The 17,410-nt window shown below is 40.7% G+C and overlaps 1 protein-coding gene across 1 annotated transcript in view; it reads left to right on the top strand.

Moving 5' to 3' along the window:
- Positions 1 to 17,410, top strand: part of LOC135524130 (VPS10 domain-containing receptor SorCS3-like) — a 212,623-nt gene that overhangs the window by 192,770 nt on the left and 2,443 nt on the right. Inside the window, exons 17-25 of the mRNA XM_064951346.1 lie at positions 928 to 1,041; positions 1,844 to 2,015; positions 4,836 to 5,022; positions 8,728 to 8,861; positions 9,589 to 9,712; positions 10,134 to 10,246; positions 14,467 to 14,598; positions 14,878 to 14,977; positions 16,576 to 16,681. Coding sequence (XP_064807418.1) covers positions 928 to 1,041; positions 1,844 to 2,015; positions 4,836 to 5,022; positions 8,728 to 8,861; positions 9,589 to 9,712; positions 10,134 to 10,246; positions 14,467 to 14,598; positions 14,878 to 14,977; positions 16,576 to 16,681 — 1,182 coding nt within the window. The remainder of the gene's footprint in view (positions 1 to 927; positions 1,042 to 1,843; positions 2,016 to 4,835; positions 5,023 to 8,727; positions 8,862 to 9,588; positions 9,713 to 10,133; positions 10,247 to 14,466; positions 14,599 to 14,877; positions 14,978 to 16,575; positions 16,682 to 17,410) is intronic.

Raw genomic sequence — 17,410 nt, 5'->3', positions numbered from 1 at the left:
GGCAGTCTGCGTGACTATAATGTACTAAACTGGACACCATACTTTTGTTTGACTTAATGGAAAGTAATTGAATCAATAAATTACCAAAGCTGTGATTCAGTGGTGCTGTTATGTCCTTAACTGGACACTGTACCCTCATTGGAATCACTTTATCCCTTATAACTATTATCCCAACCAACCAAAACACCATAACTTCACTTGACAGCCTGCCAATAAATTGGGGTAGGTTCATAATCACACTGAGGTCAGACCAGGCCATAGTGAATCCTAGACGAACCTCAGGCTTTGTTGCTTCCTGTTAGTTCAGGCTAGGTAATTAATTGATAAATCAATGACAGTTTCGTTATTAGAATGGGCACTTGTCTAACCTGCTTTGCCCAGATGTAAATCACTTTGTGATTTGGACGTAGCTAACGTCAGCCGGGGGAAGTCAGCCATCCGTGACCTGGCTGCCTGTGTTGACATGGAGTCCCCCCTGGCTCAGTCTTCCTACCTCTGCTGATCTGGAGCATTTTTTCAACCGCAGTCCAGTCAAAATACAATAATGATGCGTTGCAATGCAAAATATATCCATTATTTGTATTATGCTAATGGGATGGGAAAGGGAAGCTGTACCATATAACACAGGAAAACTGTTGGTCCTTTGGCTCAAAATCATATCAAATTGTATTTATCACATGCTTCGTAAACATCAGGTGTAGACGAACAGTGAAATGCTTACTCACGGGCTCTTTCCAACAATGCAGAGAGAAAAATATAGAAAAGTAATAATAAATACACAGAGCAACGATAACTTGGCTATATACACGGGTTCCAGTACTGAGTTGACCTGCAGATATATGAGGTAATTGAGGTAGATATGTACATATACAGTAGGTACAGGTAAAGTGTTGATATTGATCACATTCTGTATGTGATTTGTTATAGTGATTATGGTTATGAACGGCGTAGAGAAGGGAACTGTCTACCAGCGTTCTGGTTCAACCCAGCTGTTGTATCAAGGAGCTGCAGCCAAGGACAGAAGTACCTCAACAGCACAGGGTGAGTTCCACATAGGGACACTATTTTGTAGCGTTTCTATGTTGTCTATTCTAAGTGAAGGCAACCCTTTTGTATATTTCTGCTCAATGGGAGGCCATACATTATCGCTCTGATGTTTTCCATTTCATTTTGTAAAACATTATGATGGTCATAATATGGTCCATGTTAAGAATCCTGAATATGTATCACACATTTCAAAAGATAAGTAAAAAAACACATTCAAACTTACAGTGGCTACAGTATCTCTCTATATAGGTTGGCCAATGCTTCGTCATCTTCCCATCTTCCCACTGTAATGAAACACTGTCAGGGTGTCACACCCTCTGGCACGGCTCCTAGTGTGAATAGTGATATTGGCTATTTAGGCCTGAGTCATTCACCAGACAGTAGATCTATACTGAGTGAGATGGTGTACTTCTGAGAGCTGCAAAGCACTGTCAGGAGTCATAGGACACAGATTAGGACGCCTCAGGATGGTGGAAGTCTGAGGAGAATGGTTCATCCTTCATTTATGCATCCGCCTCCCCAAGCTTAAAAGTCAAGTTTTTTCCAGGAGTTAGAAAACATGTTGGAGTTTTGTCAATTTGGCCAACAATTACTGTACGTCTTGTGTCAGACATTAACTTTCAGGGTTAAAAGTACTTTTTAAATGAGTAATTACTAAGCATTTTTATTTCCTGTTAAACTTAATTGATGAACGTGAGCAATACCATAGCCTTGTTAACTAGTAGTGTCATGAAGCCATGACCTCAGTAAACCATGCTGAACATGTTCTAACTCATTCATATGGTATCTTCTTAAGGTACCGAAAAGTGGTGTCCAACAACTGCGTCAAGGGAATCAAGGACATGTACACACCCAGGAAGCAGACGTGTCCCAACAGGGCTCCAAAAGGCCTTTCTCTCTCCACCAGAGAGGGCAAGCTTACTGCCAACCTTCACACCAACGTCACCTTCCTAGTGCATCTGGATGAGGTAGTGCTGGGCCAAAAGCCAAAATGGCTTCCTTTTTGTATATCATTATTCTGGGCCTAGGAGCCCAAATGGATGACTTTGTATACATTTCTGTTATGAGTTGCATTGATTTTTACCTTAAGCCATGGAATGAAAAGTCAATGTGTTTTGTTTTGTTATACATGGTTGTAAAAGTAGTACTTGCATGTGGTGTAAAACTCACTCACTGTAGGCGTGTTACTGAGTGAAATATGGATGTTTTTCCAGACATACGCTTGAAATGATTTCCCTGTTATGTTATCCCATATACACCAACTGCTGAAAGTTTAATTGTAACTTGCAACACAACATCACCCACACACAGCTACAGGACCCAAGCCCTGAGCTGAGAGACAGAGTAAGAGATAAAGACCTAAGAGAGAAAGGCACCCCTGGAGACCCTGTTATAGAGTGAGACTCAGAGTAGCCTCGTTCTAGGGCCAGGGCCTTGCCTCGCTCCCCTCATTCCCTAGACACTGTTCAACCATCTCACTTTAAATTCAGGTGGAAGAGGTGCGGAGGTGCTCTGCTCGGTGCGGCGGTGCTTTCCCCCTGCACTGCAGATAAGAAGTGTCGCTACCACGAGGTCTCTCCCAGGCCCAGCTGTCATATTACAGTGTGATGAGTTGAGGAAATTAGGATATATTTATTTCATTAAGAGAGGCCTCCTCTGATTAGAGAGGTATTTTATAATGATTTCAGTCCCAGAATAATTCAAAACAACTATCACAAGAGACAAATGCAGGTGAAGAATCTTCATGGCATTGGGTTTTATTTATGTTCATGAAGCCCAAGATTGCAGTATTTCTTGGGGAGAGCAAATGGGCCTAAATATGTCATGTGTGGTACTGCTAGGTTGTGAACATGGTAGTTGAGAAAAAGAAAAAGAAAAAAAGGAGAGAGGGAGGGGGAAGAAAGTTTGATGTTTTAAGAGGGGGATGGGATCTGCAGTGTCACATGTCAAGTTTTCATTATCACAAAGGGACCTTATAGTATGTCATGTGTCCTCCAACCAGATTTACTGTGCATTAGCTGCCTTATAGTATGTCATGTGTACACCAACCAGATTTACTGTGCATTAGCTACATTATAGCATGTCATGTGTCCTCCAACCAGATTTACTGTGCATTAGCTACATTATAGCATGTCATGTGTCCTCCAACCAGATTTACTGTGCATTAGCTGCCTTATAGCATGTCATGTGAACACCAACCAGAACCAATGGAATAGTCCCAAAAGTGCAAATCAGTCCATCTAGCTCTCCAGGCAGGCTAAATCAAACACTCAAGGCGTTTTAAAGAAAGCAAAAACGATTTGAACCCAGGTATGACACACCATCAGCACGACAGCACTGACATCACACCATTTATACCATCCTTTGTGTGTTGACATTCACCTGAACAAGAGTACATTACACAGTCCTACTGTGTCTGGACCTGAACTAACAAAACCCCTCATTGTCAACCAGCACTGTTGTCCAGACCATGATGCTTACCCTATTATGCATTTTGGATTTTGAGGCCCTCTGAGTACCACAGAGCCACGGACACAAAGCTTGACATTTAGCCGGCATGCCAGCATCAGTCTCATGCAGATTAGCTAGCGATCCCAGGACACCTCGATAGAGAACTAGAAGTGTCCAGAGAATGTGAACATCAACAAAAGCCTGAATGACATCGACGCCACTGAAAACCTAAGTGCCATTGCGAGTGACATTTTGGCAAAGGATTGTGGGTCATTACATTTCCACACAATAGCCGCTGACGTGTCCCTTTTCTTCCATTCTATTCTCCCTTTCTTTATTCAGCTTATTCATAGTTTATAATTTTCAGTGTACAATGGTGTGAAATATACCCCCAGAAGCCTTCTCGTGTTTTTATACTCTGCTGTGCTTGAAAAGAAGCAAAACATATAGTGAATAAAATGAAAGAGAGAGAGAGAGAGAGAGAGACAGACACACAAACCTCATTAGTAGTAACAGGCAAACACACTGCTCTCATGGTGGGGCAGAATATGATGCAACCCTAATGTTCGGGCTGGTGCTGACTGCTTGTGTCTGTGTTTGAATGTAGCCCAGCAGTCTGTTGACTAGTGTACCTGCCACCCTACTGTCTCTTGATTACTACACTACCTTGACCTTCCTGTGGTTCTCTCTCCCTCCATCACACACATGTATGCACGCACACACTCACACCACAGGGACTCATGTCAGACTCAGGACGCATGCTGATGTAGAGGTGTCACAACACAATCTGTTGGACTTCTGACAAAAACAGACAAAGATGCCCTGCCTGTGCTCATGCATGCTTAGTGCTGATTACTGCACGGTACTGTGGTTTTGAGTTATTGTATAGAACTCCATTTTTAAAAAATACCTTAAATAAAGATTAAACTAGGCAGGTTGGTTTTAAGAACAAATTGTTATTTACAATGACGGCCTACCAAGGAATAGTGGGTTAACTGCCTTGTTCAGGGGCAAAACAACAGATGTTTTTCTTTGTCTGCTTGGGGATTGAATCCAGCAACCTTTTGGTTACTGGCCCAATGTGCCAACCACTTGGCTACCTGCCACAAACAATGATATGTATTTAAGTCTATAATAAACACAAGTACAAGCATCTAGCCTGGCTCTCAAATACAATGGAATTGTTATATATATATATATATATATATATATATATATATATATATATTTTTTTTTCATGTAACTAACTTAATTTTTGAATTTGTCATATTTGTGTATTTTTTCTTTCTTTTTTTCTTCATCTTTAGTCCTTACTTGAGACTTTACTTGTTTTCCAGGGGGACTCAATGAGAACCAACATCCAACTGGATTTCGGAGATGGCACGGCAGTCTCCTACTCCAACCTGAGCTGGATCGAAGAGGGTATCAGGCACGTTTACAAGTCGGCTGGGATATTCCGTGTCTCGGCCTTGGCGGAGAACACCCTGGGATTTGATTCCACCACCTTGTATCTCCATGTTACGTGTACGTCACCTCTATACATTCATCTATTTTGTCAGGGATATTCAATTCCCGCCATTGAGGTATGAAGTACTTCTGGTTTTAGTTTATACTGTACCTGGTAGATAATTGGTCAGTTATTGTGACATCGGCCATTGATTGTGTCAGGCATAGGTGTATAGGTGGCAGGGATGTCAGGTGCAGGAGAGTCAAAAGGAGTGTAAAATGGAGTCTTTTAATAAAGTCCACGTAGTATGCTCCATTACACTAAAATGTACACAAACAAACAAACATGGGTACGAGGACCCGACGCGCACCTATACAACAATCAAACTACACTGACAATAAAACAATCTCTGACAAAGACATGAGGGGAAACAGAGGGTTAAATACACAACAGGTAATGAATGGGATTGAAAACAGGTGTGTGGGAAGACAAGACAAAACCAATGGAAAATGAAAAATTGATCAATGATGGCTAGAAGGCCGGTGACGTCGAACGCCGAGCACCGCCCGAACAAGGAGAGGCAACGACTTCGGCAGAAGTCGTGACAGATTGACCAGAGTGGTCACTCACCTGGTAACCCTGCTCTGAATCCGTCCCTGATTGGAGGGAAAGGATAGAAAACAATAGTGCTGTGGTTCTCAAGGATCATAATCGAATATCTCTGCCTCATATTTCTCTGTAAATAACCACCTTACTAAATATACAGCAGTGTACAATGGAGCCAGTTAAAGACAAAGTACCAGAATGCTCTGCACATAGTACAGCACTTTGATGCTCTCTCGCTCTTGTCATCTTGTAATGAACAAGCCAGCCAAATGTCAAGTAAATAATAGTGACAAATATAACATGCTCATGTCTAAAAGGCGTCAAGAATTATCCAGCTCTTTGAAGTGCTGTGTTTGAATTGCCACTTCGTCTCCTGATTTGAAAAGTGAGGCTTTAGTAATTTACTGGTGGCATTTTAAGTGCTGTCTCTGGTCGCCATGACACTTTCAATCAGTGTACCTTGATATTTTTGATGTCATTGATTCTGCTGGTGTTTTTTTCTCCATGGTTTGGTGCAAATTAAAAAAAGTACCCCTTTTTCTCCCCAATGTCGTGATATCCAATTGGAAGTTGCAGTCTCGCAACATCATTGGAACTCCCGTACCGACTCTGGAGAGGCGAAGGTCGAGATCCGTACGTTCTTCAAAATAATACCCTTCCAAGCCGCACTGCTTCTTGACACACTGCTTGCTTTACCCGGAAGCCAGCCGCACCAATGTGTCGGAGGAAACAACGTCCACCTGATGACCGCAGTCAGATTGCAGGCGCCCGGTCCGCCACAAGGAGTCTCTAGAGCGCGATTGGACAAGGACCTTGTCCAAACATTCCCCTAACCCGGATGACTGTGCACCACCTCATGGGTCTCCCAGGAACCGGCCGGCTGTGACAAAGCCTGGGATCGAATACGGGTCTGTATTGACTCATCAAGCACTGTGGTGCAGTGCCTCAGACCTCTGCACTCGGGAGGCTGTTTGGCACATTTTGTGGTAATTTACAGGGGAGAGAGAGTGCAGATGATGCTTTAAGCAACACACACACACACACACACACACACACACACACACACACACACACACACACACACACACACACACACACACACATGGACACAAACCACACACACACTTTCTTTCTCACACATACACAAACATACAGACACTAACACTCACACACACCTGCATGGACACAAACCTAAAAAGATGGAGACACACAGATCACACCACTGTCAGCCAGAATAATACTTTACTGTGTTTTCTTTCAGTCACACATATCACAAACATACAGACACTAACACTCACACATGCATACACTGCATGCGTTTGAAAGCTAGGATAAAGATTAGTCTCAGTTAAAAAGGATAACAGAGGCCCAAGTGGAGACGTACAAGCCTGAACGCCGAGTCACACCACTGTCAGCCAGAATAATACTGTTAAAATACTGTGTTATATCTTTCCGCTATAGGAACCTTCACCACTTAGATCACGGTAATGCCAAGTACACCCACGTCAGCTCCTATTACAGTCTCTGCATGGCAGACCACAGTATTACTCACAAGGTATCACCTCAAAAACATGATAATGCCAAGTACACCCACGTCAGCTCCCATTACAGTCTCTGCATGGCAGACCACAGCATTACTCACAAGGTATCACCTCAAAAACATGATAATGCCAAGTACACCCACGTCAGCTCCCATTACAGTCTCTGCATGGCAGACCACAGTATTACTCACAAGGTATCACCTCAAAAACATGATAATGCCAAGTACACCCACGTCAGCTCCCATTACAGTCTCTGCATGGCAGACCACAGCATTACTCACAAGGTATCACCTCAAAAACAAAACATGATAATGGCAGACCACAGTATTACTCCAAGTATCACCTCAAAAACATGATAATGCCAAGCTCCCATTACAGTCTCTGCATGGCAGACCACAGTATTACTCACAAGGTATCACCTCAAAAACATGATAATGCCAAGTACACCCACGTCAGCTCCTATTACAGTCTCTGCATGGCAGACCACAGTATTACTCACAAGGTATCACCTCAAAAACATGATAATGCCAAGTACACCCACGTCAGCTCCTATTACAGTCTCTGCATGGCAGACCACAGTATTACTCACAAGGTATCACCTCAAAAACATGATAATGCCAAGTACACCCACGTCAGCTCCTATTACAGTCTCTGCATGGCAGACCACACAGTATTACTCACAAGGTATCACCTCAAAAACATGATAATGCCAAGTACACCCACGTCAGCTCCTATTACAGTCTCTGCATGGCAGACCACAGTATTACTCACAAGGTATCACCTCAAAAACATGATAATGCCAAGTACACCCACGTCAGCTCCTATTACAGTCTCAGCATGGCAGACCACAGTATTACTCACAAGGTATCACCTCAAAAACATGATAATGCCAACGTGTTTTAAGTCCAGAAAAAATCTTGTTCTTCAACTAAATTCCATCAAAACCAGAAAACATTATGACAGTTATGACATTTGTTGAGGAAGATTTCATTCACCTTCCCTTTTCAGCTAAAGTAGTCTTAATGAGAAGAAGATCCCACACACCACCCCAGTGATAATGAAAGTGACACTGGCAAGCTCAGTGCGAGAGATCTTCTTTTCTCTAATTTTTAATTTAAGAAGGTTGCTATTTCTTTTTTCCCACGCACCTGTAAAATTAATCTTCGGATGTGCTTTTCATTTTTAAACCAAAAAAGTATCTAAAAATAATATTTCCATGTGCGAATGCTTTTCCTATTGTGAAATAGGCAGAGTCTCAAGCAATGTCCTTGTAATTACAATCCTATATGGATTCTGAATCATTCAATACTGAGTCTGAATCATCCAATGCTGAGTCTGAATCATCCAATATGGAGTCTGAATCATCCAATACTCACTATGAATCGTCCAATACTGAGTCTGAATCATCCAATGCTGAGTCTGAATCATCCAATACTGAGTCTGAATCATCCAATGCTGAGTCTGAATCATCCAATACTGAGTCTGAATCATCCAATACTGAGTCTGAATCATCCAATACTGAGTCTGAATCATCCAATACTGAGTCTGAATCATCCAATGCTGAGTCTGAATCATCCAATGCTGAATATGAATCATCCAATACTGAATATGAATCATCGACTGTGTTTGTATCAGGTCCTGTGGAACATGTCCAGTTGCTGGCTCCATTTGTGGCCATCAAGAACAAGGAAGTAAACCTAACAGCAATGGTGTGGCCCATCCACTCCAGGACCGTGACATACTTCTGGTGGCTGGGGAACAACACTGAGGTAAATTAGACTTCAAGCACTTGGTGTACAGAGAAGAGGGCCGAGAACCGAGCTCTGTGGGACTCCAGTGTTATGTATAGTATACAGTATATGTGGGTAACCAACTATACAACTTTTTTGACACAATTCAAAAGGGGTCTTACCCTATAATGCCATATACTGTACATGTACTGCAGTTGTGGCTGGTGTCACTGTAACTAAATCAGAGGACAGGCTTATTGTAATGGCTGAAACAGAAACCAATGGAACAGCATCGAACACATCAAAGACCTGGTTTTCATTTCAGTTCCATTCCATTTTAGCCATTATTATGAGCTGTCCTCCCGTCAGTAGCCTCCACTGATGTATATATGGGTTATACATGATGTCTATGGTATTAAATACATTGACCTCTTCTATTGAAGAAGACGACTATGATAGAGGCGGAGCAGAGTCTCTGATCTTATATTTTGTTCAGACAGCTTATTAGTATTTCCTAAGTTGTGACCTTAGCTGCATTGGTTCTAGGTCTTATAGGGAGGATGTGTTATGTAGGGTTTTATTCAAGTCAGATGCTCCGACTACTCAAAGTGAGAAGTTGTTATCATCTGGAATGTATTTCTTTCATGTTCTGGGGTTTTAGCCGCAAGGTTTTAAAGGTTTTAAAGGTTTAAAGGATTTAGGTGAAGGGATTATGACATGATCAAAGTGTGATCATCCGTTTTGTCCATGTTCCCTCTTCCTCCAGCCGGTGATCAGTTTAGACGGGAGCATCTCGTACACCTTCACCAGCGAGGGAATGAACACGGTTACGGTCCAAGTGTCTTCAGCCAACGCCATACTGCAAGACACCAAGACGATAGCAGTCCAAGGTTCTCTCTCTCTCTGATCACCCTAATCAAATTATTCTACTTAATGTAATGCTAATTAGCACATCTAGCAGGCATCTCACTTGGTATGCAACTTTTGAGTGTACTTTACATTTGAATGTCAGGATATATGAGAAGAGGACATTTCCCCAATTATCTAAGAAATCACTTAGCAAGCAATCATCTCCTCTTGTCAAAACATGAGCACATGCATACTGTGCCCACACACTCACACACACCAACATCCCTGTCAGCTTTCCCCCCCATCAGAAGACAGTTAGAGGAGGGACACACCCAGAACAATGGACAGTGGGGAATGAGGAGGATACCTTGAGAATAATGCACCTACATCAGGGGCTGAATTAACGGTCTGTTTCTGTTTCTCCCCTGGGTCTCTCTCTCTCTCTCTCTCTCTTTCTGACAGAGTTCTTCAAATCTCTGCTTTTATCTTTCTCCCCTAATCTGGACGAGTACAACCCTGATGTCCCCGAGTGGAGACAGGATGTGGGGAGAGTCATTAAGAAGGCTCTGCTCCAAGTAAGCGTGAATCCCTTCCTCTCTCATTCTCCCTCTCTCTGGTCTCTTTCTATCCACTCAGACGCTTTGGCGTTTGCCCTCGGGCTGTCCTGTGATTCGTTTTCACACAGGTGCGAGAGGCTCGGCATCTTCTTCCACCCTCGAGGCAGCTTGATGAGCCCTAACAACTTATTTTCAGAAGTCGGAGCAATGAAATGCGTTCTTCTGAATTAGCCTGGAATGAAGGAGATCTTAGGCATTACTATGACATTGGATGTGCATAGTATCTGCGGAGTAGAGCTAGAGCTGATATGTCATTGTTAAGTGTGTTACTCTTACACTTTGTGTGTTGGTTTCGGCATATAGTGTGAGACTTGTGGTCTCTCTGTGTCTTCAACTCCACAGTGGATTTAATATGAGAGGCGCCTCAGGTGAGCTAGGCTGAGAGCCAGTGGAGGGAGCTACTGTGATATGGGTCAGAGTGAGGCTTCGTGAGGGATAAAGTGCACTTTGTCACCTGGTATGTTCATGGCAGTATAGTATAGCACCAGCCAATTTAATTGTGTTGAACTGAAGGGCACACTCAGATATAGACAGTTATAGATCTAGCTTGAGCTATTAATTGCTAGCTTCAATAGACTGTTACAGCACCTCATTTCATACAAAACGTTTTGTTATACAACCTTTTGGGACCTACATACATTATACGGTATCTATTGAGTTTATGAACACTAGTTCATGTGTCATTTGCTCCTCCATATACAGTTTAATCCTATCAAACCATCCCGCCTTTCATTTCTTTCACCCTTTCTCTAAATGGAAATCATATTAAGGCCTATTCATCCATGTACTGCTAGAGTTGACATAGGGTTCAAAACCTTGATATTGTGCAACAACCGCCTTACAAAGTGTTATTAGAATTTTTGTATTCATTTCTCTTTTGGTTTTCTGCGGTTCACGTTCAGTTCACCTTCAAGGTGAAACATATTCCATCATGTCAAAGTAAACAACTCCCCACAATAAAGCAAAGATCGCTGCAAAACCGCAATTGATGTCAGGGTCCATTAAACTGCAGTGTTGCCCTACTACGGTACAGCTCAATGGCTGACAATAGTGAGAGCAAAGCAGGGCATTTGCTTCTCAGCTAATTTCAACCCACGGCTTATTAATCGAGGTTGGAATAGGGAGTTCAGTAATATCCCCCCCTGGTTTCACCACCACTTGTTAATTCACCACTCAGTGGGGTGCAAGAGGTGAACATGTCCTCTTTTTTCCCTAAGAGAGTGCACTTCTTCTGGGCATCCCTTTCTCTCTCTTTCCCCCCCCCCACCCCTTCATTTCCTGGGTGACGACTGTACTTTACCTCACAGAATAAAATTATAGTCATAGGTGAATCATCATAACCTATTTATTACAACATTGTTGGAAATAATGCACTATGGAAGGAGTTAAGATAGAATAACCCAGTATCTTCAAGTTCACGACGAATGAAAAACAGAATCCACATCATGGTGTGTTTACAATAGTAATGAATAATTGACCACTGTTTCATCTTATTTATTTAGCTTTGCGTACAGTAAGATTGTGAGGAAGCCGCTCCAAAAATGTTTGCTGTTAATTAAAATATTAAAGCAACAAGATACAGTTCTGAAGAGGTGGTTTTACAACCATATTTGGGCTTGGATAAAGTTCTCTCCAAAACACTCACTCATTTGACTGTCTGACTCACCTTCTCTCCTCCCTTAACGCAGATCAGATTTTTCACTCCAGCCAATGAGTTTGGGGGCACAAAATGCCAGCGCTACCCAAGTACACAGAGCCAGACAAGTTTTTAGACTAATGAGTGATCGCAAAGAGAACAAATACAAGCTGAGTGTATTGATTTTTTTCAGGGGCTGTTGCATCATATCCCCCTCCCTCTCCCCTTCCCTCTACCATTCATACTATACCTCTTTCCCCTTATTGCAAGTCATTCATTTCCTCTTTATTTGTCCACTACTTTGCTACTTAAATTGTGATTTTATTAAGGCTTGATAATTGATGTGCTTCAAATGTGATTTGCCATAAAAACATTAGTGGCTTTTAAAATGGACACTGATTGCTGGTTGGAACTCGTGCCTCGCTGGTAAATCCAAAGTGGATGAAGGCCATTATAAAGAAAAACATTTAGTAGTAGCTATTTTGAAGGGGTGGAGAAACAGTTGTTTGGCAAGACGTACTTTTCCCATCGAGAAAGAAATACACTTTTGCGAAAACATGGAGTTGGAGATTGGATTGGAAAAAGGATAACACTTTATTTGACATCTAGGGTCATAACACATTAGGACACGGTCATAACCATGTCATAGGAGGTCATAACAGCTGAAACAACTTGTCATAAACTGTGTCATTACATATTGTGTTATTTTATGGCTGGTTATGACCCCTACATAAGAGTGTCAAAACCCGCTAAACCTACTACACAAAGCAAACCGTTCCATTACACCGTAGCCTACTTGTCAAGGGTATGTTTATGTTAAATTACATTTTCTAAAATGTACCATATTAACTTGCAAACACACATTGATGTCAGACATGTACTTACCCCAATGATCTGTTGCTCATGACTAGGATGAATGCAGGAGGAGATTTCAGGAGCAGGACAAGACACCCACTTTGTGACTGATGACTGACATAAGAGCACGTATGTGATAGACCTATGGGGATTATATGATTATGATGCTTCTTGATAGTGTCATAAAGTGTATTTTCTTAGTACAAGTAAAGTGACACAGGATGGCCATAACGCTTCATGACAATGCGTATTTTTCACAAGTTCTTCCAAATTTGATGAAAAAAATATATGACTGTGAAATATTCATCACAACAACAACATCAAATGATTTAACTCTAAATTGCATTATTTATGTTACATTTTTTTCCCTGCCAAGAATCTTCATTTTTGCTTTCCCATTTTTCCATTGGGCTTCCCTTCCTGCTTCTCCTCTTCCAACGTATGATGCTTGTGCCTGCAGTTAACAGTTCCAATAACTGGTAACGCTACATATACATCTTTAGAATGTTGTGAACAAGCAAACTTTGATTCCAAAATATGGAGAAAAAAAAGTTGTTGTTGTAAGGGTAATAATATAAGCCAGATACGCATATCACATACATGACTGTCAGTCATAAGTTCCAAAGAGGGTATTTTGTCCTTCTCCTGTATTCATCCCAGTCATCAGCAACAGAGCATTGGGCTAGACACATGTTTTACATCAATGTGGGCACAATTACAATGGTAGAAAAATGTTATTTATCATACTATTATTACAAGTAGAATGGATTGGTTTGCCTTGTGTGGCAGGTTTTGTGGGCTTTAACACTCTTACATAGATGTCATAACCAGCCATAAAATATTGTAATATACAGTACCAGTCAAACAGACACCCCTACTCATTCAAGAGTTTTTCTTTATTTGTACTATTTTCTACATTGTAAAATAATAGTGAAGACATCAAAACTATGAAATAACACATATGGAATCATGTAATAACCCAAAAAGTGTTGAAACAAATATTTTATATATGAGATTTTTTTTAAGTAGTCAACCTTTGCCGTGATGACAGGGCTATTTTCTGTACACCACCCCTCCCTTGTCACAACACAACGGATTGGCTCAACCACATGAACTTTTAACCTCATGAAGCCGGTTGAGAGAACGCCAAGAGTGTGCGAAGCTGTCATCAAGGCAAAGGGTGGCTACTTTGAGGAATATAAAATCACAATTATATTTTGATTTGTTTAACACTTTTTTGGTTACTACATAATTCCATATGTGTTATTTCAGAGCTTGGAGGAGCATGTACTGTAGAAAATAGTCAAAATAAAGAAAAACCCTTGAATGAGTAGCCGTGTCCAACCTTTTGACTGGTACTGTACAGTATGTCACAACACGTCAAAATATATGTGTCATGACAGTGTTACGACAATGTTATGACAGGTTATGTCAACTGTTGACATATTATGACATGGTTATAACCGTGTCATAATGTGATATGATGCTAGGTGTTAAATTAATAAAGCGTTGTATTGGTTATTAACACATGTTGGTCAAGCCCAAAGCTATTTCATTGTCCCCTCCCTCTACTTTGATTTCAAACATGTTAAATATGTATATAATCTAAGGGCAGTGTTTTTGACTGTAGACTAAGAATACCATTCAAGTATGAACTTATTCTAACAGTACTGTCCATTGTCAACAGGTGTCAGACTTTCCAGAGGATCAGCTGTTGGTTGCAGTGTTTCCAGGTGTGCCAACGGCCGCTGAGCTCTTCCTGTTACCACACAAGAACCAATCAGAGGGCAGGAAAAAGAGCGAGGAGGAGCTAGAGCAGGTATGGGATCGTTAGATTGGACACTGACATTTTGAGAGTTATTGTAATTCTGTCATGACGTATGACAAATAGTTTCTAATCGTTCACACCAATTCACACAATAGGATAAATGCATTGTCATGGCTGAAATGACACAAGCACGCATTAATTTTATGCGCCGATTCCGACAATTGAGACAACTGAACCAATGTGGTGGGTGCCGGTGACGAAAACAGCAAATATTATTAAAAGTGTGACAATTGTTTGACTAAATGATGCTTCTTTCATCTCCTTCAACAGATCTCTGAGATACTTGCTAGCGCTCTGAACCAGAATCTGGTGGAGTTTGAGCTAAAGCCAGGAGCAAGAGTAATTGTTTACATCACACAGCTAACTTTGGGTAAGGAAAGAAGTTAGTATCAAGATAATTACATAAATGAACATTATGTACTGGCACGAGAAATCATTATTTTCTCTACATGTTTTTATTTATTTAGCTGTGCTTGTTTCTTTTTGTGATGTCATAAATGCAACGTCTTCATATTTGTGTAGCATAAGCCAAACCCATTTTTTTTTTGGTTCTGGATTTAAAATGCCTTATATGTTTGTCACAATCTCGGGTGTATGAAGATTGGAGCAGGACGTGGGAGGAAAGGGAAGATGGATTTTATTTGAAGTGGAACTCCTTGAGGCAATTGATGTTTTATATCTGCCATTGAGACGACACAAACATCTGTTCACTGTCTTTTACAGCCATCCAACCACAAAATGAGTGTTGCACTGAGTATAATTATGTTGATTGTTTAGTCCTTGAGAAAAGGACAAAAAAAAGAGAAGTTTGGTTATAAATGCATGCGGAATTCAGAATCGCCTAAAAAAAATAATCAACAACATTACACCAGTTTGAGTATTGGCTCAGAATGAGACAAACAAATAACTACTCTTGGCTGCAATTAAAATGCTTTGCCAGCATCCACCCAAAAACAACACAAATCCTCTTTCACATTGGAAAAGATTATCAGTTGAAAGTATTGGAATGGATACGGAGCAGTAGACCAGCCTTCTACTACTACTGTACATCTACAACACCACACTCACTACACCAGCTGGCTTCTTATATTAGAATTGAGGGTTAAAGTTGGAAGTGCCCTTACGGAAAAACCACATGATTTCACATGTGGAAAATCACCTAATTTCACATAAAATGTAACCTTTTGGAACTCTTCACGTTTTTTTCTGTAATGGTGGGGGTTGGGGTTGGAACGGGGATTGCCAGGTTTGACAGGTCTAATAGTACACATTTTGATAGTTCTATTAGCCAAGTAATCCCAGTCAGAACACATAGCCTTGAGCTGGCCGACTGTGGCTTAAAGGACTAGGTATACACAAGCAGGTCTGTGGGTGCTGGACCATAAAGTGTGTGTGTGTTTGTGTGTCAAGGGTGTGTAATACCACAGAGAGAGGTGTTAAATAGTATAATCAACACCACATACCCCCAGTTTATTCCACAGTAAGTGTTGCACTTTATTTGTGACAGTTATTGATGTAAAAAGCTTGATTTAAACATAACTTAGCATTTACCTCTGAATATGAATGTTGCTATGCTTGTTTAAAGCAGATGGCTTTTAGTTGGAGAAAAGGCAACCATTGAGAAATAGTAATTACACACTATCACAGCCTGGGACATTAAAAATGCACTATCATTGCCTTGGATCGACCCATAATACATAGCCAGATTTATTTACTTGAATCAACTAAATGGATTAAAGTGAAGCATATGCATTGACTGTATGTATCCCTACTGTAGCAGACTGTTGTGTTGCAAAATATACATCTCAACTGTACCACCATTATTGTTATTAGTGACACAATAATATACAGTATAGGATCAATATTGGCAATGAAGCAAGAAAATCTCCAAGGCGTTCCCAGATTAGCCTTTATTGTATTGCTCTGTTCTTATGTTTAATGATTGTCTTCCTCTACCCTCTGTTACAGCACCCTTGGTGGATTCCATGCCGAGACACAGCAGTTCAGCCATGCTGATGCTCCTATCAGTAGTATTCCTGGGTTTAGCAGTGTTTCTCATCTACAAATTCAAGAGGTGTATATACTGTACTGTGTGATTATATATTTTAACACTGCATCCCAGCACTGCTCTAATCACCTGTCATCGTCATTAATAATGCATATTAAAATAATATGCTAGATTGGTTAGGGCCTGCATCAATAATGAACTGAAGACGTTCCTTTGAAATAACTTTTCAAATTTCCTTTATACTGTAGATGTAGTAAACAGATTAGGAGTGATTTGTATGCATGAGGCACGTGTTGGAATCAGTTATGTTAAGAAAACTATCATTCAATTGCTTAATATGCTGTTACCATACTTTGGCTGTTAGTAGCTGAATTATTAAAATGGTGAAAAAGTCTGCGTAAAATGCATCAATTATGGATATTGAAATTCCCAGATGAATCTAAAGAAGAAGCAGATTTATTGAAATGTCACACCCGACAAAGCAAAACAATTAAATAACAAAATGACTTGGAATTTGAAATAAATTGAAGTACGAGTGGATGAAACAAATTTCTAATCATAAATAGAAAATGTTTTTTCTGAGATTATGCAAAATGTACACTACTGTTCAAAAGTTTGGGGGTCACATAGAAATGTCCTCAACTAGTCTAAAGAAGGCCAGTTTTAGTGCTTCTTTAATCAGGACAACAGTTTTCAGCTGTGCTAACATAATTGCAAAAGGGTTTTCTAATGATCAATTAGCCTTTTAAAATTATAAACTTGGATTAGCTAACACAACGTGCCATTGGAACACAG

The sequence above is a fragment of the Oncorhynchus masou genome, chromosome 4, assembly GCF_036934945.1.
Source record: "Oncorhynchus masou masou isolate Uvic2021 chromosome 4, UVic_Omas_1.1, whole genome shotgun sequence".
Classification (NCBI taxonomy): Eukaryota; Metazoa; Chordata; class Actinopteri; order Salmoniformes; family Salmonidae; genus Oncorhynchus; species Oncorhynchus masou.
Note: the sequence above shows the minus strand (reverse complement) of the source record. Positions and strands in the feature narration are given on the sequence as shown.